General features: G+C 41.6%; 1 protein-coding gene across 1 annotated transcript in view; it reads left to right on the forward strand.

Moving 5' to 3' along the window:
- lrp2a (low density lipoprotein receptor-related protein 2a) overlaps positions 1-24,559 on the forward strand; it is a 64,120-nt gene that overhangs the window by 31,121 nt on the left and 8,440 nt on the right. The window contains 30 exon segments of the mRNA XM_041806558.1: positions 961-1,138; positions 1,227-1,440; positions 1,533-1,772; positions 1,913-2,101; positions 3,393-4,325; positions 4,425-4,590; positions 4,669-4,827; positions 4,920-5,209; positions 5,306-5,506; positions 6,248-6,274; positions 6,380-6,415; positions 6,505-6,747; positions 6,846-6,971; positions 8,740-8,859; positions 9,405-9,536; positions 10,135-10,336; positions 10,421-10,716; positions 11,671-12,337; positions 14,363-14,533; positions 14,616-14,843; positions 14,959-15,132; positions 15,934-16,130; positions 16,449-16,694; positions 16,867-16,995; positions 19,807-19,926; positions 20,490-20,606; positions 20,966-21,082; positions 21,161-21,298; positions 21,388-21,510; positions 22,409-22,537. Of these exon segments, the coding sequence (XP_041662492.1) occupies positions 961-1,138; positions 1,227-1,440; positions 1,533-1,772; positions 1,913-2,101; positions 3,393-4,325; positions 4,425-4,590; positions 4,669-4,827; positions 4,920-5,209; positions 5,306-5,506; positions 6,248-6,274; positions 6,380-6,415; positions 6,505-6,747; positions 6,846-6,971; positions 8,740-8,859; positions 9,405-9,536; positions 10,135-10,336; positions 10,421-10,716; positions 11,671-12,337; positions 14,363-14,533; positions 14,616-14,843; positions 14,959-15,132; positions 15,934-16,130; positions 16,449-16,694; positions 16,867-16,995; positions 19,807-19,926; positions 20,490-20,606; positions 20,966-21,082; positions 21,161-21,298; positions 21,388-21,510; positions 22,409-22,537 (6,308 nt within the window).

The following is a 24,559-nucleotide window of genomic DNA, read 5'->3' on the forward strand; positions in this document are numbered from 1 at the left end:
ACCTCCCCATTGCCTTCTGCTCGGCCTCTAGAGAGAACTCAGCGGGGGTTGCTGAGTACACCACTGCACACTTAAACCCCAGTGGCGTAGGGTATTTTTAGGGAAATTAGAAATAAAAATCAAAGACATCCTTTCTCATATAAAAGATAATAATTCTGATTTGGGTAGCATGACTAATCCATTCTCTCAAGTATGACTTTTTCCTTTGTGGCACCTATCTTCACGAAAATCCTGTACATTCCAGTATATTTATCTCAGAGAGGTTTGTCTTTTAACCTCACACAAAGTTGACATTTTGTCTTCAATTGTCTTATTTCGTAGTCTTGGTTGTTTAAAGGGGACACAATATACAAAAATCACTTTTTCAAGCTTTTCTTACAAAAATATGACCCCTGGCCTGTCCACAATCCCCTTAAGTAGTTTCTCCACCTTTCAGAAAATGTGTGCTGAAACAAGCCCTTCTCAGATCTTCCCTTCACGATGTCATGTGAGGAGTAAGACCCGCCCCTAGGTTTGGTTGGCCCTTCCCGCTTGGAAGAAAGTTCCGCCCTCCTCTCCTGATCCTCCTCTCAGCTGTCAGAAGAGAAGAAGATCAGGAGAGTCACATCCATTAAGCCACATCCATGTCCTGAGAGGGGCGGAGTCAGACAGCTCACTAAGATTTAAAGCCACAGACACAGAAACCACTCGTTCTGAGCAGGGCCGAAACAGAGGGGTTTTTGGACATGCAAAAATCCAATATTGGAGTGTTTTTTTCGCAACAAACTTCACAGGCATGTTTTGGGTACCTCTGAGACCAATATTAACTTGTCTTAAAAGGGTATAATATGTCCCCTTTAACAATCAAATGTAGCAGAAACTATTAAAAATGATCAAGAATAGGGATTTATGACTAAATAAAAAATATAAAGCACATGAAGTACACTCAACCTGTTCTTTCTTTTTTGAATGTTTTCTTAGAAAACTGTACTGGACAGACCAAGGAACAGAGAGTGGCATCCCTGCCAAGGTGGCATCTGCAGACATGGATGGTTTAAACCCTGTAATCTTGTTCACCAGTAACCTCGATCACATTGAGTTCCTCACTGTGGACATCCAGGAGAACAAACTCTACTGGGCTGTCACAAGCACTGGCATGGTGAGTCTTACTTTATAAGATTCTGACATCATTGTTTTAGTGTTACACATAAGCAAGTTTCCCTGACTGTTTGGTGTATGAATCACAGATTGAGCGTGGTGATCCAGATGGAAGTAACCGCATTACCATCGTGACAGGCCTGTCTCACCCCTGGGGTGTGGCTGTCCATCAAAACTACCTCTACTTCACTGACCGTGACTTTGAGGTCATCGAGCGTGTGGATAAGTCCACGGGTGCCAACAGGGTTGTGCTGCGAGACAACGTTTCTGGACTCAGAGTCCTCAAAGTGCATTTCAGAGAAAGTGAGTGGATCTTTTTTGTGTTTTCCAGCTATTGTTTCTTTTCTTGTTTGTTTTTCCTTGTTTGTCAAATTTTATATTCTTTCCAAACTCAGCCTCAGCAGGAACATCCAATGGCTGCACCAACAACATGGGTTCGTGTGAGCAGCTCTGCCTGCCTCGGCCGCAGGGTCTGTTTACCTGTGCATGTGCCACAGGCTTTAAACTCAACGCTGACAACAGGACGTGTGCTCCCTACCAGTCCTATGTGGTTATCTCCACACTGTCTGCACTCAAAGGCTTCAGTCTAGAAGGGGCAGACCACTCTGAAGCCATGGTACCTGTAGCTGGGAGGGGTCAGTGATTCTCATCAAATTACCATTGACTTTTTTTTAAGAAAAAATTGACTAATAAATTAAAAACAAAACAAAAATGATACAGTTCTGTGCTCAAAAGAACAGTTATAACCCCATAACAACTGTGTTCTCCTCTCCAGGCCGTAATGCTTTACACGTCGATGTCCACATGGCTTCGGGCTTCATCTACTGGTGTGACTTCAGCAGCACTGTAGCAGCACAGAACGGGGTCAGACGGATCAAGCCAGATGGCTCCGGATTACGTAGCGTTGTAACATCTGGAATAGGACGCAACGGGGTACGAGGGATTGCTGTTGACTGGGTTGCAGGTATGTCATGGTGCCTGCAGACATGTTTTAACCACTTACTACGAGGAATGATAATAGAAAGCACTACACAAACTTATCTGTTCTTGAAGACTTTCTTTGTAAGACATTTAAGAAGGCCTACAGTACCAGTCAAACACCTTCTCATTCAAAGGTTTTTCTTGATTTTTAGTATTTTCTACATTTTAGATAAATATCAAAGGCATCAAAACTATGAAAGAACACGCATGAATAATGTAGAAAAGTGTTAAACCAGATTATGTTTTATATTTTAGATTCTTCACACTAGACACCTTTTGCTTTGATGCCAGCTAGGCACACTTTTGTCATCCTCTCAATCAGACTCATGGGGTAGTCACCTGGAATGGTTTTCATTAACAGGTGTGCCTTGCCAAGATTTAATTTGTGGAGTTTCTTGCCTTTGTAATGTGTTTGAGACCTTCAGTTGTGTCGTGCAGGGGTAAGACTGGTACACAGCTCCATACAGTGAATAGCCCTATTCGACTACTGTTCTAATACATATTTTGGCAAGACCGACTCAACCAAGCAAAGAGAAATGACAGTCCATCATTACTTTAAGACAGTGTTACTCAACCCTGCTCAACCAAAGAGCCAAATTGTTATAAAATACATCTGCAAGAGCCACCACCTAAGAGGTGAAAAGTGGCCAAAATGGTTTTAAGTGGCAGTAAAAATAAGTTAAAGGTAGCAAAAAGATGGTCAAAAGCAGCCAAAATTGATGAAAGGGGCAACATAGGCATAAAATGGCAAACACAGAGAAAAATGGCAAAAAAAAGGGTGAGAAGTGATTAAAAAAAGAGTAACAGGTGGCAAAAAACTACTGAAAAATGATTAAAATGGGCAAAAATCAGCAAAAAGATGGCAAAAATTGGCAAAAAGGTGGCATTTAATTGCAAAAACAGCTAAAATGTGTGAAAAGTTGCAAATAAAGGGGCAAAATATTGTAAGATGAACTGGACTTCACCTAAACACCTAAACCCAATTAAAATGTTTTGGGATCAGTTGGACTGCAAAGTGCAGCCAACAAGTGCTCAGCATCTCTGGGAATTCCTTCAGTACTGTTGGAAAAATTCCAAATTCCAGTGACTACCTCATGAGTCTGACTAAGTTGTTTGGTTTAGTTTAAAAATGTTTTGTCAAAGTGCATGACTCACATTAAAACGGGATCAGTTCTGCAGTGGTGACGTAACAGAAATTTTGATCTGATAGTTCAGTGAAAGCAGGGAATCTGTTGTGTTTGCAGAACTTAAAAATATTCTAATTCTTTCCTCAGGAAACCTGTATTTCACCAACGCCTTCCTTACTGAGACGTATGTGGAGGTGCTCCACCTGAACACCACTTTTCGCAGGGTGCTGCTGAAGACCCAGGTGGACATGCCCCGCCACATCGTGGTGGATCCCAGAAACAGATACCTGTTTTGGGCTGATTATGGTCAAAACCCCAAAATTGAGCGAGCTCTCTTGGATGGATCAAACCGCACAGTTTTGGTGTCATCAGGGATTATTACTCCACGAGGTCTTGCTGTAGACTGGCAAACCGGGTACATTTACTGGGTTGACGACTCTCTGGATATGATTGCCCGGGTCAACCCACAAGGAGGGGAGACGGAAGTAGTCAGGTATGGCAGTCGCTATCCGACTCCTTATGGAATCACAGTGTTTGAGAACAGCATCATCTGGGTGGACAGAAACCTCAAGAAGGTCTTCCAGGCAAGCAAAGAGCCTGGTAGCACAGAGCAGCCAGGTGTCATCAGGGACAACATCAACATGCTGAGAGATGTCACCATCTTTGACCAGCGTACCCAGCCTACCAACGCTCAGGAGCTGAACTACAATCCCTGCCTAGAGGATAATGGAGGCTGTGCCCACTTCTGCTTTGCCCTCCCAGCATCCATTGTCAACAACCAGGAGAAAAAATGTAGCTGCGCTTTTGGAAATCTTGCCGCAGATAACAAGAGCTGTGTAGTGTCGAGGGATGATTATCTCATCTACACAACCGAGAGCACCGTTCGCAGCTTGCGCCTTGACCCAGAGGACCACGCATTACCATTTCCTGTGGTTAATGTGCCACGCACATCTGTGGCTCTAGATTTTGACCTAACAGACAGGAGAATCTACTTCACACAGAGCTCAGGGGCCGGAGCTAGCAAGATCAGCTACATTAGCCTGTCTTCTCCTACTGCACCTCCTGTTGTGGTGGCTTATGGTATGTTTTACTCTACAGCACACTGTTTATGACTTCTCTTTGGAGGTTTTTATTGATTTACTAATAAGCACCATTGATTTGGTTGTTGTGTTCTGGCAGATCTAGGAGCTCCTGATGGTATCGCATATGACTGGATAAACAAAAGAATTTATTACAGCGACTATGTCAACCAGAGCATCAGCTCCATGTCAGTGGATGGCTCTCAAAGGACTGTTATTGCCCATGTGTCCAGGCCAAGGGCCATCATGCTGGATCCCTGTAGGGGGTAAGTTGAAAAGATAAAAATCTCTTTGTGTCATTAGATTAAGCCGAGATTAAAAATCAAACCCTCTTTGTCCCAAAGATACATGTACTGGACAGACTGGGGAACCCATGCAAAGATTGAGCGAGCCACCTTGGGAGGAAACTTCCGAACTGAGATTGTAAACAGCAGTCTTGTGTGGCCCAATGGACTGACCCTGGACTATGAGGAGCAGAGGCTCTACTGGGCAGACGCCAGCTTGTAAGATCTAAAAGAGAATATCCACTGTTGAAATATATCCTATTTTCTGTCTTGATTTTCAAGCTGTCGTCTTTATTTTGCTCTGCCATCAGACAGAAGATTGAGCGATCCTCTCTGACAGGGGCCAATAGAGAGGTTATTGTCAGCACCGCCATTTACCCCTTTGCTATGACCATGTTTGGCCAGTTCATCTACTGGACCGACTGGAACACACGCAGCATTTATCGAGCCAACAAGCATGATGGTTCTGACCAGAGGGTCATGATTCAAAACCTTCCATCTCGGCCAATGGACATCCACGTCCTGGCTGCTAGGAAGCAGCAGCAGTGTGACAGTCCCTGCCAGCAGTTTAATGGAGGCTGCAGCCACATCTGTACACCAGGTACAGGCAGCTTCATATCATGGCTTTGTATTTTATAGAGCGGTATTAAAACCCCAGCTAATGATTGAACTTTTTGATGTAATTTCTTCCTATTAGGACCCAATGGTGCAGAGTGTCAGTGTCCATCAGAGGGCCGCTGGTACCTGGCTGACAATAAGCACTGTATCCCTGATAACGGGACTCGCTGCCAGCCGGGGCAATTTACCTGTATGAACGGCCGCTGTATTCGAGCCCAGTGGAAATGTGACAATGACAACGACTGTGGAGATGGCAGCGATGAGTTAGAGAGAGTCTGTGGTAGGGTTTCCTTTTAAAAGCTAATTTTCTTTCTTGGTTCCATTTGTTTATAAATAATCTTCAATTTCTTTATCATAGCAGAGCATGTAGAGCAGGGGTGTCCAAGCTTTTTCTTTTGGGGGCCACATACAGAAATATATAGGGATGGTGGGGCCACTTTCATAAGCAGGTTTAAATATGCTCAGTGATTGGGTATGCTTCAATAATGATAGCTGACAAGGTAAATAACCAATCATTTTTTAGGATTTTGGGGAGGCCAATAAGATTCAGGGGGCCCTGGTGGACTCTGGCTACCACTGGCTCCACCCCTGGAACAGCATTGGTGCCACTTTTTGCTGCTGTAATCCATTAGGGTGTTATAAATAAAGATATCTTTATTATTTCAGTTGCCAATGTTTACTATTTATAGTGTATCTCAATTTAATCCTTTAAAAAACTAGCATAAAAACTTGTCAAAATGTTTGTTTACAGTGTTTGTATGGTAGTACTGCCTTGTGCTGATACTAAGAAGAATAATGCAGTCTAGGGCAAGCTTCATGCTCTGCTGAGGGCCATATTTCATTTAATTTAAATAACTTTTGGGGGGCCATACTTTGGACACCACTGATGTAGAGAAATCAAATTTTGTCATGCATGTATAAATCAGAACTTTCTTTTCTTCTCTATTAATGAAATTCTCTTTCTTTTACCTTCACTAATACTAACATTTTCTGTGTTATTGCTTTAAAAATGCTTTCTCAGGATCTAAACCTGTCTTCAACTATGTTGGTGTGTATTCTTGCAATTCATGATTATATTTCTATTAACATGCACCTAATTTCTACTGAATTAACACTAACAAATGAATCTATTCCCTAATAACTTTGCATGCAGTCCCACAGCTGCTGTCATCCTTTATTGCCTTGTCAGGTAACATGTTTTTCCCCACTGCCTGTGCATATCAGTCTCCTTTCTCTCCATTGGCCAGAGCTCTGACCTGTTTTGATTCTGATTGGCAGCCTTCCATACCTGCGAGCCCACTGTGTTTACTTGTGGCAACGGCCGTTGTGTTCCCTACCACTACCGCTGTGACCACTATGATGACTGTGGAGACAACAGCGACGAGGCTGGCTGTCTGTTCAGACCGTGTGACCCCAACACAGAGTTCAGCTGCAACAATGGCCGCTGCATTGCAAAGGACTATGTTTGCAATGGCATTAACAACTGCTATGATAACGGGACTTCTGATGAACAAAACTGCCGTGAGTGTCTTAAATCTTCAGTAAAATTTGAAGCTTAAATCATAATAGTTGTTACTTTACATATGGATCCTAATAATTATAACTTCTTTTAATCTTAGCTGAGAGAACCTGCCAGCCAGAGCACACAAAATGTCAGTCCACCAACATCTGCATCCCTCGTTCCTACCTGTGTGATGGAGACAACGACTGTGGGGATATGAGCGATGAAAGCCCCACGCACTGTGGTGAGTTTAGTACCAAAATACAGCTCTGGACTATAGAAAGTACTGCAAAAATCTTCTTTACTCTAGTCCTACCTTTGAAGGGTTTGTGTTATATTAAAAGAGCATTTTTGTCTGATTGCGTACAACAAATAATCATTACAACAAGATGCATTGTTTTTCAGATCTCATAATGCAACGAAAACTGGTTCATAATTTTTTAAAACATAGTTAAACTGAGTTTTCTATTATTTAGATTTTTTTAACCTGGAGACAAAGGTAAAAGATCAAAGTGCTCAAGGTCCCTTCAATAAAGCATAAAAAGGCATAAAAAAGAGGTCAAATTAAAAACTCAACTTTAACTTCTTTTTGCCACCTTTTCCCCATTTTTTCCATTTTTATCCCATTTTTGCAGCTTTTTTTAACCATTTTTTTGCCACTTTTCATCCTTTTGCTATTAAATACTACTTGTTTCCTTTTTCCCCTAATTTTTGCCTCTTCTTTTTGCCACTTTTTTGCCCATTTAAGGTACCTTTTGCCATTACATACCCATACCCTAACCCTTATTTCCTTTTTTTTTGCCCATTTTTGCCAATCCTGACTGCTTTTTGCCCATTTAAATTCATTTTTTGCCACATTTTTGCCACTTTTGGACCATTTTTTGCCACCTGTAACTTTTTTTGGTCACTTCTCACCCATTTTTGCTACTTCATGACCTTTTTTTCACTTTTTCACCCATTTTTGCTGCATTTGACCATTTTTGCAAGCTTTAACTTATTTTTATTGCTATTTCAAGCCGTTTTTGCCACTTTTCACCATTTAGATTGTGGATCTTGCAAAAGTGTTTTTCAACAATTTGGCCCTTTGGTTGTGCAGGGTTGAGTAACACTGATTTAAGGCATTGATAAGATGCATGCATGCACAGAACATCACCGTAATCAATCAAAGGCAGAAAAATGGCAGCAACAAGTCTTTTCTTTGCACTCAAACTTATTTCTGAAGTAAAAGTCCAACCTCAGCTTTAACATCTTTACAAGTATAAAGAGTTTATAAAGTTTAAAAAGAGTTTAAAAATGTTTAGCTAGCATAGCCTTTCTGTGTCTTAGCATGCTCTTTCATAGAAATGGTTAGTGACGCTGCACACCCATTGGTGCAAAAGTTCAAGCTGTTTGTGAACTTGAGCCTTCACCTTCTTCTTGATCTCATTAGGTAGAATAAAGTGTGCCAAAGAGACACTGAAAAAGGCTTCCACACATGCGGAAAAGATATGGAAATTTGCAAGTGATCTCTTGAATTTTCCAGAGCTGTAACTCCCCCTAAAGTCATTTCTTACATCCAATATTATAAACACAACGTATTGTAGGCTATGTTGTTACTAAACTAACATTCCATGCTGCATCATCATTTTGCTTCACTGTTAAGAGATTCAGGATTTTAAAAAGGGAATTATGTTTAAAATAAAGATCAGGACAGAGTGTATTACATGTCAGATTGAGGTTTCTGCCATTCAAATAAAAATCTAAAATTAAGATAAGTATGAAACACAAGATGGAAAACTAATTCTTTTTGACACTGCATGGTTGGTTTGAGAAAAAACGTATTGCTCATTGGGCTTCTCCAGAGGTCAGTTGGTTGCAAAATTATTGGAAAAATACAATCAAAAAGAAAAGAAACAAGCCAACACATTTAGGTTAAGTTTTAAATGTTCATTGAAACTATCTAGTGTTGATTACACAGGATCCCACACTGTCCAGTCCTCAGAATACCTCCATGCCTGTCTTTTCTCCTCTAGCTGCATCCACATGTTCCCAGAATGAGTTCCGTTGCTCCAGCGGCCGCTGCATCCCCTCCCACTGGTACTGTGACGGAGGGGCCGACTGTGCTGACGGCTCTGACGAACCCCTCTCTTGCAGTGAGTGTCACACAGCTCCCTCGCCCCCAAGATGGGCCTGTTGGCTTTGTGCGTCCACCCCCGCCCCGTTATCAGCTGCTCACTTATTGTGTGGTTGTGTCCGTGTGCGTCTGCATCTGTGTGTGAGTGATGTAGCAGAAAGCGCGAGTCAGTGGTGTATGTCTTTGTTGACAACGTGGTCAGTCAGGCCTCCTATTGTGCGCTGCATTCCTGTGTGCTGACGCCCCTCAGTGTCCTCCGACAAACAGCACCTCCCCCCTCCCTTTGTCCATCAGGGGTTACAGAGCCTCACTTTGGCTTTTGTTTAGATAGCTCACCATGCATGGGAATGGGGAGTTGCCATGACTATTTTGAAAGCTTTCCCCCTCTTTTATTGTGTCATTAGAGAAAAGCAGAGGGAAGACCTGAGGTAATTGGCAATCACGAAATGTAAAAAATGTCTATCCAAAAAAAGTTTAAATTAGATTAAACTTCACTTGTTTTTTTTTTTACAAAATAGTGTTGTGTTATTAACACTTGTGTGCTTTTATGATTTGTCTCTGCAGCCACACTCACCAGAACCTGCAACTCTGATCAGTTTCGCTGTGATGACGGCAGGTGCATCGCCTCCTCTTGGATCTGTGATGGGGACAACGACTGTGGGGACATGAGTGACGAAGATCAGAGGCATAACTGTGGTATGCATCCTTTTCTTTCATATCTTCTTTCTCTTTGTCCTCTTCCTCATCCTTGCTGCATCTCCTCCCCTCACAGCCCATCCTCTTGTTTCCCAGAACTCCTCCACTTTTACCCCCCTCTCGCTTCCCTCATCCTGTCGTTATTCAGGACGCTGATGGATTAGGATACACACCACTGGGGGAGTGTTGTGTGGGAGAAACTGGCAGTCAGTGCCTGGCATCTTAGTCTCCTGTAGAAGGTCTCCATCCCAAGGAGCTGACATTCCTGATTTCTCCTGCCTCACTCGTTACTTTGTGCATGTCTCCTTTCTCTGGCTTCCAGGCTCAGGCTGGATCAAGACTTTTATGTCTCACCAATGTGTGCTCCAACAATAAGGTGCCTGAAGCTAAAGACTTCAGCAAAGCCTGAGCCTCTGTAGGAGACTCACTTCAAACAATGTGCATCAATCACATTAGATGGATAAAGAATTTGAAGTCACGGCTGCATGTTTGAAAATAGAGATAGGAATGTATGGTTTGCCAAAAATGCAGGTTGACACTGGGTCATCACTATTATTATTTAACGTTTGTAAACCCCTTTATTTATTTTATTTTCCAGCCAATCGCACTTGTTCAAATCTAGAGTTCACCTGTGTGAACAATCAGCCACCACAGCGGAAATGCATCCCACGTGACTGGGTGTGTGATGGAGACGCTGACTGTGCAGATGCTTTGGATGAACATCAGAACTGCACACGCAGATCCTGTGGCATCAATGAGTTCACCTGTAACAACGGCCTCTGCATACGCAGCGCCTACAGGTTAGAAGAGCATCATAAATACCTCTAAAATCTGTTTGTGTTGCAATGTTAGCTCACCTTCTGTGGCCTTGTTTTTAAATTCAGGTGTGATCGACGAAACGACTGCGGGGACGGAAGTGATGAACAGGGTTGCACCTATCAGCCGTGTCAGCAGCATCAGTTCACCTGTCAGAACGGCCGCTGCATTTCCCACGACTTTGTCTGCGATGGAGACAATGACTGTGGAGACGAGTCTGATGAGCTGGAGCACATGTGCCACACACCAGCACCCACCTGTCCTCCTGGAGAGTTTAAATGTGACAATGGGCACTGTATCCCCCTGAGCCAGGTCTGTGACAGGAGCGATGACTGCTCTGACAACAGTGACGAGAAGGGATGTGGTGAGTGTGAAACGTTTTTCAGATAAGCTGAGAAAGGTTATGAATGATGTACTGTTAGCTTTATGTTTTCCTGCTGCAAGCTCCCTCTAGGGCAGTGATTCTCAACCTGTCAGGCATCAGGAGCCACCACCATCTCCCTTAAAGGGGACATGCTATGCAAAAATCACTTTTTCAGGCTTTTCTGAAATACCAGAAAAATCCACCCTCCTCCCCTCTCTTTCTCCACCTTTCAGAAAATATATGTTGAAACAAGCTGTTCTTAGATTTTCCCCTCATGATATTATGTGGGGAGTTAGCCCTGCCCCCAGGTTTGGATGGCATTTCCTGCTTGATTGAAAGTCCCAACCTCCTCTCCTGATCCTCCTCTCAGCTGCCAGCTGAGGATAACAAAAAAAAAGACCTATTTCATGCATGTGTTTTTCACCAATCATGATTTGATATATTTGACCCAAACCCAGTGATGAAGGATGTGACAGCTCTAGAATATGTGGCAAAAATATATCGGTTGCCCCCTTGTGGCTGGCTGTAGTATAGGCAAAAGGGACTGAATTCACTGCTAACGGCTAAAAAATAAGGTATATTTCAATGGAAAATAAAGACATTTAAATGCTTTTTTAATGTTCTGCCCCCCAGAATATCTGCCAAGAAAAATATCTGGCCCTTGTGCAAATGTTGTTGTTGATCCCCTTTCATCTTCTTTTCAGAATCGAGTTTTTGCCAGGTACATTTTCACACATACAGGAAAGTGACTTGGTGTTTGGTGCAAAAAAAAAAAAAAAAAGGAGGAGAAGAAAAATATTAAGAGGCTAATAATGATATTAAGAGGCTAGAAACTTTAATAGATTGTTGTGTAAAAATATTAGGCTTTATATTTTCATGTTTAAGTTTAAGGTAACTTATAATTATGCAGTTTTTTTAAAGACTTAAACAAAGTGTTGTTCTCATTTTCTGTAGGTGTAAATGAATGCACAGACCCATCCGTCCACCACTGTGATCACAACTGCACCGACACACCCACCAGCTTCATCTGCACCTGTCGTCCTGGTTACCGCCTCATGTCCGACAAAAAAACCTGCGATGACATCAATGAGTGTGCGGAGACTCCGAGTGTGTGCAGCCAGATCTGTGAAAACACGGTCGGCTCCTACATGTGTAAATGCGCCCCGGGATTCCTCAGGGAGCCAGACGGACGCAGCTGTCGTCAAAACAGCAACATCTCACCCTACCTCATCTTCAGCAACCGCTATTACCTGAGAAACCTGTCAACAGACGGAGAGGCTTACTCTCTGATCCTGCAGGGTTTGACCAGTGTGGTTGCCATGGACTTCGACCGTGTTGACAAACGACTTTATTGGATTGATGTGAGCCGCAGAGTGATCGAGCGGATGCACTTTAATGGCAGTAACAGAGAGGTGGTGGTCAATGGAGTTTTACATGGAGAGGGCCTTGCAGTCGACTGGATCGCAAGGAAACTTTACTGGGCAGACAGCTTCTTGGACTGCCTGAAAGTGTCTGAGCTGGACGGTCGGTTTGTGAAGAAACTGGCTGAGCACTGTGTGGACCCCAATAACACCTACTGTTTTGAAAACCCCAGAGCAATTGTGTTACATCCAAAATATGGGTGAGTAAGAGAGAAAGTGGAGTCATGTTTTGTGTTGGAGCTGATAAATGTATTGGCTGGACTGCTTCTGGCACTGTAGCCTTATTGCACACGTTCCCTATTAGGATAAATGATGGTGAACTATAAAAATGAATATTTCAAAGGCAGAAATGATCATATTTGATCTTTTTATGTCCATCTTTTTATGAATACTATAGATATTAGTGTTTTATTAATTGAGACTGTCATTTTCCAAAAAATAAACAAAAAAATCTTGTAATTTGGTTTTAGCTACATGAAAAACACATCAACAATTAATCCATTCAATATACTGAATCGTAACCAAATGAAGGCTATTGTTTGTTCATGCAGGATACCTTATCGCCTCTAAGCTCCCACAGCTGATCAGACCTCTTTCTCTCAGCACAGCTGTGTATTTAAAATATGACGTACTTTTCACTCATCCTTTGCATTAATGCTCATGCACCATGCTGCTGCTACTGCTGGCAAAGCTTAACCTCCTCCATCCTAGCTGCCTCCTTTATAGCATAACACTTGTTGCACCCTTTTATTCAGATTCATGCTACTATTGATTAATCAGTTTTGAACAAATTCTACTGTACTAAATGTGCATTGTTATAAATGTATCTATCTATATTGGCAGGGGCGACCCTGGCCAAGGTGAGGCCCTAAGCAGGTTCTGATATGAGTAATACTGGAGAAAAAAACGCAATTAGATTATTTTCCCAAATCACTCAGCCCTAATTAGAACCATTGTGGGAACTTTGACATAAATTAACAAACTAAACAATGGAAGAAGTTGACTTTTGACAAGAGTGGTTGCAGAGTAAACGAGACGGACATGATGAGAGTTTCTGTGCTGCAAACATCAGGGGAGAGAGAGGGAGAGTGAGAGCGAGAGGGACACTGTGCACACTTCGTTGGTCACTGATGGCACCGATCTCCAAAAATAGATATCTTTAGGGTTAATTTACTCGTGTGATGGCAGGGTGCGTTGTATATTTATTACCTGGATCATATTTATCATGCAAACACCGGACTGATGTGCAGAGAGAGAAGAAAAAAATACTTAACGTGAGGCCCCCCCCCCACAGTGATGAGGCCCTATGCCGGGCCTATTCAATAGCGGCCTGAGGGCCACATGCGGCCCACAAACAACCCCAAAGTGGACCAGCCTGTAGTCATGTCAGAGATACAGAGGGCAAGCTGTTTTGCAATTTTTCATAAATTCCCACAGTATTTTAGACCATGAATGCAACACTCCCCGTAGCCTAGCAATAGTCTACCTACAATGCACTGCGTTGTTTTGAAGCGTGCCTTGCAATGCTGACAGAAGTAGACCCAAAATACCAAGTATAAATCATGTCCTTTTCAATTGTAGCTACAACTCTGCAAATTAAGTTTTTATGCACTTTAAAATATGCCTGGATAAGATGACACCAAAATTATTAATTACAGAATTTCATTTTATTTTTCTTCTATTTATTTTTTCATTCAAGTGAAAAAAAAACATTTCTTCTACCTCAGGTTGTGTTCAAATACAGCTCTGTTGTGTTTTTATGCACTTTTTGATGTGCTTTTGTCATGTTGTAAAATTTAAAAGGGAGACTTTGAATAAAAAGTGCATATATTTTATCAAATTGATCTGTATTGGTTCCAAATTTGACATTACCAGCTGTTTACTGGGCGCTGAACGTGTCCGGCCTAGCTAATTTTCCTGATTTCAGAATTTGGCCTGGTTGAATTTGTAACTGACTAGCCCTGCCCTCTGCCATGCGTAGTCTGCATATAGGCAGGGGCGGGCCTGTATATGGAAGTTTCTAGATATGTATGCCTTAAAAATTCAAAGCATGCTGCTTGACTAACCTAGGGAGCATCTTTTGAGTAGAGCCTTCTCCCAGTAAAACTTTATAATTTTGCATATAAATTTAAAAAATGTTTAAGTGATGTTTGCTAACCCTAATCATATAGATTGTCTTCTTTTTGTAAGCTACATTTGCTTATCTGTCTTTTTCCTCTCGTTAGATATGTTTACTGGACTGACTGGGGAGACAAAGCCTTTATTGGTCGTGTTGGAATGGATGGAACCAACAAAACCACAATCATCACCACAAAGATAGAGTGGCCTAATGGGATCACGATCGACTACTCCAATGATAAACTCTACTGGTCTGATGCTCATCTCAGCTACATTGAGTAAGAACATCCCTCTGATGAAACCTTAATGGCTTTAGTATATGCAGATACCTGTAACCAGCTTTACTTTTTTCTATGTCAGATACTCAGACTTGGACGGTCTACACAGACACACAGTGTATGATGGGAATTTGCCTCACCCTTTTGCCCTGACTGTGTTCGAGGACACTGTTTACTGGACCGACTGGAACACACGCTCAGTAGAGAGAGGCAACAAATATGACGGCTCTGATCGTCAGCTCCTGGTTAACACCACCCACAGGCCGTTTGACATTCATGTTTGCCACCCCTACAGACAGCCTATTGGTGAGTGTTGTGTCGCACAGATTTGCCACTTCAATTTAAATACAGTTCTTGATTACAAGCTGAACAATACCTGGCTTGTGTCTGAGGGCACTGATTGTGACTCTTCCTCTCACAGTAAGCAATCCTTGCGCTGTGAACAATGGAGGCTGTTCTCACCTGTGCCTCATCCGTCATGGGGGGCGGGATTACACCTGTGAGTGCCCTGACCATTTCCTGGCGGTCCAAATAGGAGGTGTGAACCGATGCCTGCCCATGTGCACGAGCACGCAGTACAGATGTGCTAACAATGAAAGGTTTGTCGTGCTTTATTCTAATGATCATGTGTGATCATGTGATGTAGCGTGCAGCTGTTACTGGTGGGCTAATTAGAAGTCAGATCTTGCAATATACCACAAAAGGCTTGTGTTATTTAGTAGTAGTATTTTTTATTCAGTCATAACACAAACTCCAAACACTGAACACAATATAGGAATTGTAAATAAAGCCAATACAGTAGTCAGTAACAACCAAAAAAGGCCTAAGCAGAAGCAAAATGCTTATAAAAGCCTATCCTAATGTCTCATCAATTCAAGCTACCAACCTCCAGAAATGCAAAGAAACAATAACAGATAAATCAATCACCCTTGTAAGCCTAAAAACAGCTTTCAAACAACTTTAAACCTGGAGTTTTGTTTTTTTATTTTCTTCTAGGCTGACGTACTAACAAGCTTAGTCCATAATTTGTATTTTGAAAACACTTCATTAAGCTGTAAATATGTGTTTGCAATGTTAGTATTGGGGGACAGCACCCCCTGCTGTTTGTAGCATAAAATAGTGTTCCAAAAACATTTCATCCTTTTAGTGTTTAGCGGACAATTGTAAGTCATAATTTATAGTGATGGGGTCAACAGAAGCTAAAATATTCTTTTAAAAATCATTATCTTTGTATAAATAATTGCAAAAATGATGGACACTTCAATCCCTTTATTTCAGCTGCAAGCTCATTTACAACTTTCCTCCTGTCACAGAGTTTCATTTTGTTAACTTGGCAAAGCCATGGGCTTTAAATGGTTAAAAGTGGGCAAGAAAGATGCTTACCTAACTCTGCTCAACAGGTGTATTCCTATCTGGTGGAAATGTGATGGTCAGAGAGACTGCAGAGATGGTTCGGATGAGCCCTCCACCTGCCCCGCTCGTCACTGCAGGCTCGGCCAGTTTCAGTGCAATGACGGGAACTGCACCAGCCCACACTTCCTGTGCAACAGCAACCAGGACTGCCATGATGGCTCAGATGAAGACCCAGTGCTGTGTGGTAGGCTGTGTTCTTCTTTATTTTATTTATTTGTTTTACTTATTTATTATAGGGGACAGTGCACATGGGGCTGCATGGTGGCAGAGGGGTTAGCGCTGTTGCCTCACAGCAAGAAGGTCACTGGTTCATAAAAGATGCATACATAGCTGCATGTAAGTGTGAATGCATAGAGATAATAAAATGGTTAAGAGTGATGATTTTTCTCATTGTAATAGATATTTTGTGGGTTGCTTTGATTGCTTTGACATCAGTTGTTATTCCAAGCATGTCTCTGTGCACGATTGCCCCACTTAACCGGCCCATTTAACTTTTCTCTAGCTACACATCAGTGTGAAACCCGGCAGTGGCAGTGTGCAAATAAGCGCTGCATCCCTGAGTCATGGCAGTGCGACGGTGAGGACGACTGTGGGGATCAGTCCGACGAGGACCCTGCCCACTGCTCCACAAGAACCTGCAGCCCCGGTCAGTTCAAGTGCCGCAATGGACGCTGCATCCCCCAGAACTGGAAATGTGATGTTGACGATGACTGCGGCGACAACTCTGATGAACCATTAGAGGAATGCAGTAAGATTCTTTTTCCTTTATATTTCATTACAAATGCATGCCTTTTTTTAAATATAAACAGGGCTTAAACTTAAGGAATATATTAGATCAAGCATAATCAAATCCTAAAGTAGGAAACAAGTGCAATAATCGTTGTCTAGTTCACTTAACACCCCTGGTGCTCTCTCTATAGTGGGACCTGGGTATCGATGTGACAACCACACAGAGTTTGACTGCAAGACAAACTACCGCTGTGTACCACTGTGGTCTGTTTGTAACGGCCAAAATGACTGCAGAGACAACAGTGATGAGCAGGGCTGTGGTAAGTCCTGCTTACTTTGTGACTGTGACTAAAAGAGTTGTATTTCTTAGGATGAACGCTGGCATCAACACCTATTGTTAAGAGATTTACAGGTTAATTACATCTTATGCATTCTGCTATGTAGTGAGATGATTCAAGAGATCTTAAAAGATTTAATGTCCATGCAGTGATTGAAGGGCAATTAGCCAACACCTCAGCCTCCTGTTAAACATTAACCAGTGAGGTAGTGGGAGGTACTGATGGAGAGGGTCTCACCACTCACCCTCCCCCACCATTTGCCTCTCCCTGAGAGCACCACAGATTTATGATCTGTCCGGTGCTATGGCTCTACATACACGTGTGTATATGTGCGTGTGCTGTTGCTCTGTCCTTGCGTGGGGGCAGGGTTCACACAAGCTTCTTTGTACTTTTTCTACGATTCCAAACACACTCGCCGCGGCCCTCCCGTCTCTTATCAGAGGCCCTCTCTCCATTAGTGCCATGCCCGCGCAGGACGGGAGATCCGTGCTAATCTTCCTGTAAGAATGTAGCAGATGGGCCAGGTGGAGGGCTAGGAGGGCGGGACTCGCTCACACGGCGCTATCTTTGACCCCCAGCACTGTGTGGTAGAGACGGCTCAGAGCAGCTCTCCTCCGCTCCTCTCCCGTCTGTGCTTCTCATCTCCTTTAGTCTTATCCTCCACAGAAACACACTGGGTAGAGGTCATAGGTACACTGCACTACTCCCTTTATGGCTGTCGTAATTAAAACATGAGATGCTGTTTATTTAAAATGTTTTCATCATCACTTAAGACCTAAAAATTATATTTTTATGTTTTTATTAAGAGTTTATTATACAGATCTATGCTGCTTTCATCAGAGGGATATTCTAAGAATCTGCTAAAGCACTGTAAATGAATATAATAACTGTAAGAAAGCACTCAGCTGCCAGTTGTTGCAGAGTTCATTTAAGCAGTATTAAAACCTTGCAGTCAATCCAGCCTGCAGACTGATTAGGTTGAGCCAAATGAAGCAAATAAAAAGAAGAAAAACGTATTCCAATCTTTGCCTTTTTTCACGTCTTGTTTTTTTTAACATCAAACCCTCCTGTACTAAGACAGAAAAGACCTGTGCCATATAAATGGTTCTGCATTTAGATGGTATAGATTCACGCTACCTGAATGAGTGAACAAATTCATAAAAAGCTTAAAGGCTATTATGGAAAACGCTTTGGACTTTTTTCTTAGAAATATTTTAAGGTGGCACCATGTTCCATGGCTTCAACTAATAAAAAATTTTCAGAAAAGCTACTGCTGCAAAACATTCAGGACAAAAGGAAGCTGCAGATCCAACATCAGCTTAAGAATTTATTAACCACAGGGTGCACAGTTGGCCTAGCAGTCTAAGGCATGATCCATGTACACGTTCGGCCCGGGTTTGAGACTTGTGGCCCTTTGCTGCATGTCTCTCCCCACTCTCATCCCATTTCCGGCTCTATCCACTTTCCTCCTCTGTCAAATAAAGGCACAAAAAAGCCCAAAAATAAAATCTAAACAAAAGAGAAGAATTTATCAGCATCAACAGCAAGCTTTATTGAGAAAGTTTAACTGACTATAGAGAATAAATAATCCTGTAACCATTTCAACACATCTGCCCTCTGCAGTCAGAAAACGATTCTGTTGCTACTCTCACATGAAATCTTACAGAATCAATACAAGGGCTGAACAATTTTAGTAAAAAATATCATTTCCATTTTTTTCCCCAATATTGCGATTATTTTAGGTTCCTCATGGGTGGGCAGCCTGGGTTTGAATCCGGCCTGTGGCCCATTGCTGCATGTCTCTCCCCACTCTCTCCAGTTTCCAGCTCTATCCACTGTCCTCCTCCTATCAAATAAAGGCCCAAAAAAGCCCAAAAATAAATCTAAAAAAAACCAAAAAACAAACACATTCACGACTGTATTTGTTGAAGTTTTTAATCAAAAATGAAATTTTCCTATTTTATGTTACATTTGAAGACATCATAACACATAGAATACAGTCGTCTAATTAAGTGATGTTGTTAGCATCTTTGCTAATGTTAGCAAAGATGTGCTTTGCCTGAAGGTGGAACTTATGACTCATCGTGCTTCGGTGTAAAGACAGTTCCTCACTATAGCATGTACCCACAGTTTTGGTTTTATCTTAACTAACATTCTCCAGCTTTTTAAAAAGAAAATTGCCGTTAAGCAGACCTGGGTCTGTCTCCTCACTCATCACTGCTGGCTGTGTCTAACCCTCTCACCTCTTCACCCCCAGGCATATAAACATCTGCGCTGGAGGACTACGGGAGCAAGCTGTGGTCAAACTTAGTCATATGATTGAATTGCGTTATAATGTTCTTAATGCGTTAAGGTTTCAAGATTAATCACAAGTGTTAATGCGTTAATGTTAACAGCCCTAGTTGTGACACATGTAAAAAAGGCTATTTTGCAATGAAATGAATATAGTGTGCCTTTAGACTTCAGCTTGATTTTTAGTGGGCAAAAAAAAGATTGAAAACCCCTGGTCTACATTATCAAATGCTGTACTAAAACAGAGCATGTTATCATCCAAGTTGAACCTGAGATCATAACAGTTTTGACTAGTGCCACCTCTGTAGAGTAAGTGCACAAAGGTCTTCAAAAGTAATTTTCAACCTTCAAGAGTGGGGCAGGTCTTATTTTATGTGGTCTATGAATTCTTAAGGTTCCTAAACTTGAAAAGCAACACTAGAAGAAGAGTAGAGTTTTAGAGATGGACTTACTCATGTTTCACAATAAACATATTTTTATTAATCTGCATTTTGGTCCCAGATGAACTGACCTGTGATCCTAGTGGAGACTTCCGCTGTGACAACCATCGCTGCATCCCACTGAGATGGAGCTGTGACGGAGACGATGACTGTGGGGACAACTCTGATGAACGCAGCTGCAGTGAGTGCTCTTTAAAACCAACATCTTTCAACTTAACTCGAGAGTCTGCCTAGATTCTGCCAAGTACTTAGAGGACTGTGAACAGTGGACAGCTGAGTGCATTGTTTTGATATCATGTAAGTGTCCTTTAAGTAGGTGTCATATGACATTATAGCTGAGCTTCTAACGGCAAAAAAGACCTGCTGTGATTTTATCAGACAGCAGGGTGGTTTTGTAAGAGGCTGAACACTTGAGCAGACGGTAAAGCCCTTATCAGCTGCTAAAGAAACAGGCTGTCCTCAGTGTGTCAGCGAGAGGGAGTGAAGGAGTGTGTCACCCTTTGCCCCTGAGAATTTAAACATGTCTGAGAACATGCCGGCTAATAGTGATAATGCAGCTTCTCAAAGGAGGAACAGTGACTGGGGTTAAATCATGATGGTACCACTCCACTTGTTGCTGCATGAGCTCACCGCTGAGTAACGGCTGCTCATGCTGGTGTCTGAGTGAGAATATGGTATGTTTTTTATCTAAATGTGCAGGAAAATAATACGCTGTTTTCATTCCTTCTCTATGTTTTTCCACAGCTCCACGCGCGTGCACAGAGAGCGAGTTTCGTTGTGACAATCTGCGCTGCATTCCTGACCGTTGGGTCTGTGACCATGACAACGACTGTGAGGACAACTCGGATGAAAGGGACTGTGGTGAGTGGAGGCTCTTTGTTAGCTGGCTGTTTGTGAGTAACGGAGGGCTGCACTAAACAAAGGAGCAATAAAACTTCAAGTATTGAAGCATAGAATAGACAGACAGGACCACCTATAGTCATCTATTCAAAATAGTTTATTCACTGGGCTGCACTCTTATTTTTTCTTAAAGTGCTTATAGAATTTAAGACAGTGAACTGTTTTTAAGCATCCCTGAAGTTGAGATACAGGAAATAAAAGGTTTGTTATTTAGGAATAAATAAAACCATCTTGGGACTTTTACTGTAGTCATGGCAAACACAAGGGAGAGCCTGGCATTGCAGAAGTAAGAGATAAGCTTTGGTTTGGCTTTGTTGCAGAGCTGCGAACTTGTCATCCTGGCTACTTCCAGTGCACCAGCGGACACTGTATCGCTGAGCGTTTCAAATGCGATGGCAACCCCGACTGTCTGGATTACACAGACGAGACATCATGTCGTAAGTGTTCGTCCACATCACCTGCAAGAGTTTTAAAAGAAAGTATGTTTCTTGATCATTACATTCTGTTTCTTCCAGCAACCCGCTTCCCCAACGGCACATACTGCCCCCACTTTCTGTTTGAGTGCAAGAACCACGTATGCATCCAGCCGCACTGGAAATGTGACGGAGACAATGACTGTGGAGACAACTCAGACGAGGAGCTTCACCTTTGCTGTAAGAGAGAAAAATCACACAAGCTTGTCGATCCTGCCTGGAGGAAAAAGGACATTTTTGTAATGTGAGTGCTTTGTGTTCATCCACAGTGGAAATCCAGTGTGAGACTCCGTTCCGCTTCCGCTGTGACAATAACCGCTGCATCTACAGCCACGAGCTGTGCAACTCTGTGGATGACTGCGGTGATGGCTCTGATGAAAGGCAGGAAAATTGTAAGGATGATTATTAGCAACTCAAATCTGCTATGTTCTAGTTGGGGCTGAACGATTTTGGAGAATAATCTAATTTCAGTTTTTTCCTCAATATTTCAATTGTGATTTGGTATGTGACTATTCCTTAACTGTCTTTTATTCCTAAACAAGGGCTGAACAGTTCTTTAAAAGTGTCTAATTCTCATGGTTTCACTCGTATTGCAAATTGGATATGAATTGTTGCATTGAAGGGTTTTTGTCATTCTTATATTTAATAAGAAAAAAGTACAAAAATGAGGATGGGATCAGCCTTTAGGGGCTGTTCCATAGAAGCACGAAAGGTGGCACTGTTGAGGCAATTATTGAGGGTCATCTTTGAAACCTATATCAACTTTGCATTTTTCACACCCCACATTTGTTTGCCGATTTTTCTTTTTTGAGGACGATAAGGGGCACAAAAAGGCTCGAAATGCATGAAAATAAAAAAAGGACAAACATGAGTGCTTGGGCCCTAATTCAAGACAATATCTCCTTAGTTTTAGTCTTTGAAAGCAGTGTAATGACTGTCATGTATGCCCACACCTGGAGGGAATAAAATCCCCTGATTTAATTGGAGAAGACTTTACACAATGGTAATTTTTAGTCTTAAGTTGTATACAAACATCAAAATTGAATAAATGAAATGAAAAATGACGAGCCCTTTTGGGTCTTGCCACTAACACTTAGACTAATAAAAAACTAAACTAAAACGGAGCATTTTTGTAAAATAAAAACTAAATTATACCAGCAACCTAGCAGGAAAAACTAGCTAAAACTAAACTGAAATGTAAAACAAAAGGTAAAAATGAAACCAAAATGAAAACTGATAAAAAAAAAAAACAAACTATTAAAACCTTGTGGCGTGCTTCTTTCCTTTTAGGCCAGAGCCCAACTCATGGACCCTGTACAGATGAAGAATATAAATGCAGTAATGGTCAGTGTATCCCTCTGCAGTATGCCTGTGATGATTATGATGACTGTGGGGATCAGTCAGATGAGCTCGGCTGCCGTAAGTAAAAAAATACTATAAAAATAATCATGAATTTATATATAATAGTAATGCTGTATACATATTTATGACAAGCTTCTTATTCAGCTGTTTTTTCTATTTCTAAATCCTGTTTTTATCTTTATTTTAATTCGCTTTAAGGGTTTTGTCAGCTGTTTTGCAACTTTTTGTTTTATTCGTATGTGTTGCTTCTTCCATTTGTCATCATATTTTGACGTCTGAAGATAATACAATTAATATTAACATAATTTTAATGATTATTAAGTTTAGATCTATTGTTCAGCAGCTTTCAATGTGTAATGCACACTTTTTTTTACTGTATTTTCTATCACTGCCATGACTACAACCTGATAGAGTGCCTGTTTGTTATCACCCTCGACCGCTTCCTGGTTTAGTGTATGAATAAACTTGTATGAATTTATTTGTACAGCTTTTCCAAACATTTTAACACAGAAAAAAAAATTATTTAACAAAAATTACCAAGGTCTAAATTATTAGCCCCCCTTGTGCTTATAGTCAATAGTGTCTACTTTTTAGTGGATAACAGCCTGCAGTCATTTGTTGTAGTTTTCAACAAGTCTCTGTCACGTCTCCTGAGGAATCCCAGACCATTTTTTTTTTGGCAAATTTCTCAAGCTCTTCCAGATTTGATGGCCTTCTGGCATGGATCTTTGTCTTTAGTTCACCCCACAGATTTCAAATGGGATTCAGGTCAGGGCTTTGTGCAGGCCACTCAATAACATTCACGTTGGTCTTCTAGAGCAATGGTTCTCAACTGGTCAGGCATCAGGGCGCACCACCAATCCTTTAAGAGAAACTGCGACCCAAAATTTCAAAAATGTTCAACCCTTTACTGACAAATGTTGCAGTTCGGACCCTAAATTAAAAAGAAAAATACACAAAGAGACAAGACAAAACAAACACGTCATTACAGAAGGACAAGCATGCATGAATGTATCTTATTTCAACCCAGGACAACGTGGAAATTAGGTACTTTCTCAAGGAATTTCCTTGTTATCTTAGAAAAACAGCTGTGTTATCCAAAGAAAAGTGGATTAATAAGTAGAAATCTCAAGACAAATATTTAGATGTACTTGTCATGAAAAGAAGACCTTTGTATGAATATTCTTTAGGCACACATTTGCAACCCACTGGAACCCACTTTTGACCCATCAGTTGAGAACCACTGTTCTAGAGGTATTTCTCACCAGGAATGAAACGTTTTGAGTTGTCGTCGTGTTTGAAGACAAAGTGACGATTTAGATCCAGTTTTGCTGCTGACTGTTTGAGATTTTCCATCAATCTTCACATATCCTTCTCTCTTTGTGTTTCCTTCCATCTTTACGAGATTGCCAGTTTTAGTTGCATCCCCACAGCATTATCCTCCTACCACCATGTTTCACTGTGGGTACGGTGTTCTCTCCCCTCTTTCTCCAAACATCAGCAACGTCTCTGTGGCCAAAGAGCTGTAGTTTAGTTTCATCTGACCAAAGGACACGCTTCTATTATGCAGAATCTTTCCTCAAGGTTGTCCTTAGCAGACTTCAGTCTGGCCTGAAGGTGTCTCTTCTGTAGAAGTTTTTCTTGGTCCATTCCTGTGCAGGGCCCTCATGATAGTCTTCATTGAGACTACAATTCCTGACTTGGCTAAGTCCTTCACTAGTCTTGACAGTTGTTCTGGGGTCTTTAGACACATCTCTCTCTAGTTTTCTTTCCAGAGTCTTTGAAATCTTTCTCTTCCTGACCTTGCCAGGCTTGTTCTGGACCCTGTGGCTCTCTTGGGACTTCCTGATTCTTCTCACTCCAGTTCTAGACACTTTGAAACTAGGGCTGAATGATTTGCAAAAATAATCTCATTGTGATTTTTTCCCAAATATTGCGTTTTAATATGCGATTATTCTTTGGTTAATCTTGTGTATTTTTCGAAAAACTCAAGCAATAAATAATTCCACACATAAGACCATGTGTATTGAAAACAATGAAATAATTTCCGGAGCAATGAATCCATAGTAGCGTGAATCT

The sequence above is a fragment of the Cheilinus undulatus genome, linkage group 15, assembly GCF_018320785.1.
Source record: "Cheilinus undulatus linkage group 15, ASM1832078v1, whole genome shotgun sequence".
In the NCBI taxonomy this organism is placed as follows: Eukaryota; Metazoa; Chordata; class Actinopteri; order Labriformes; family Labridae; genus Cheilinus; species Cheilinus undulatus.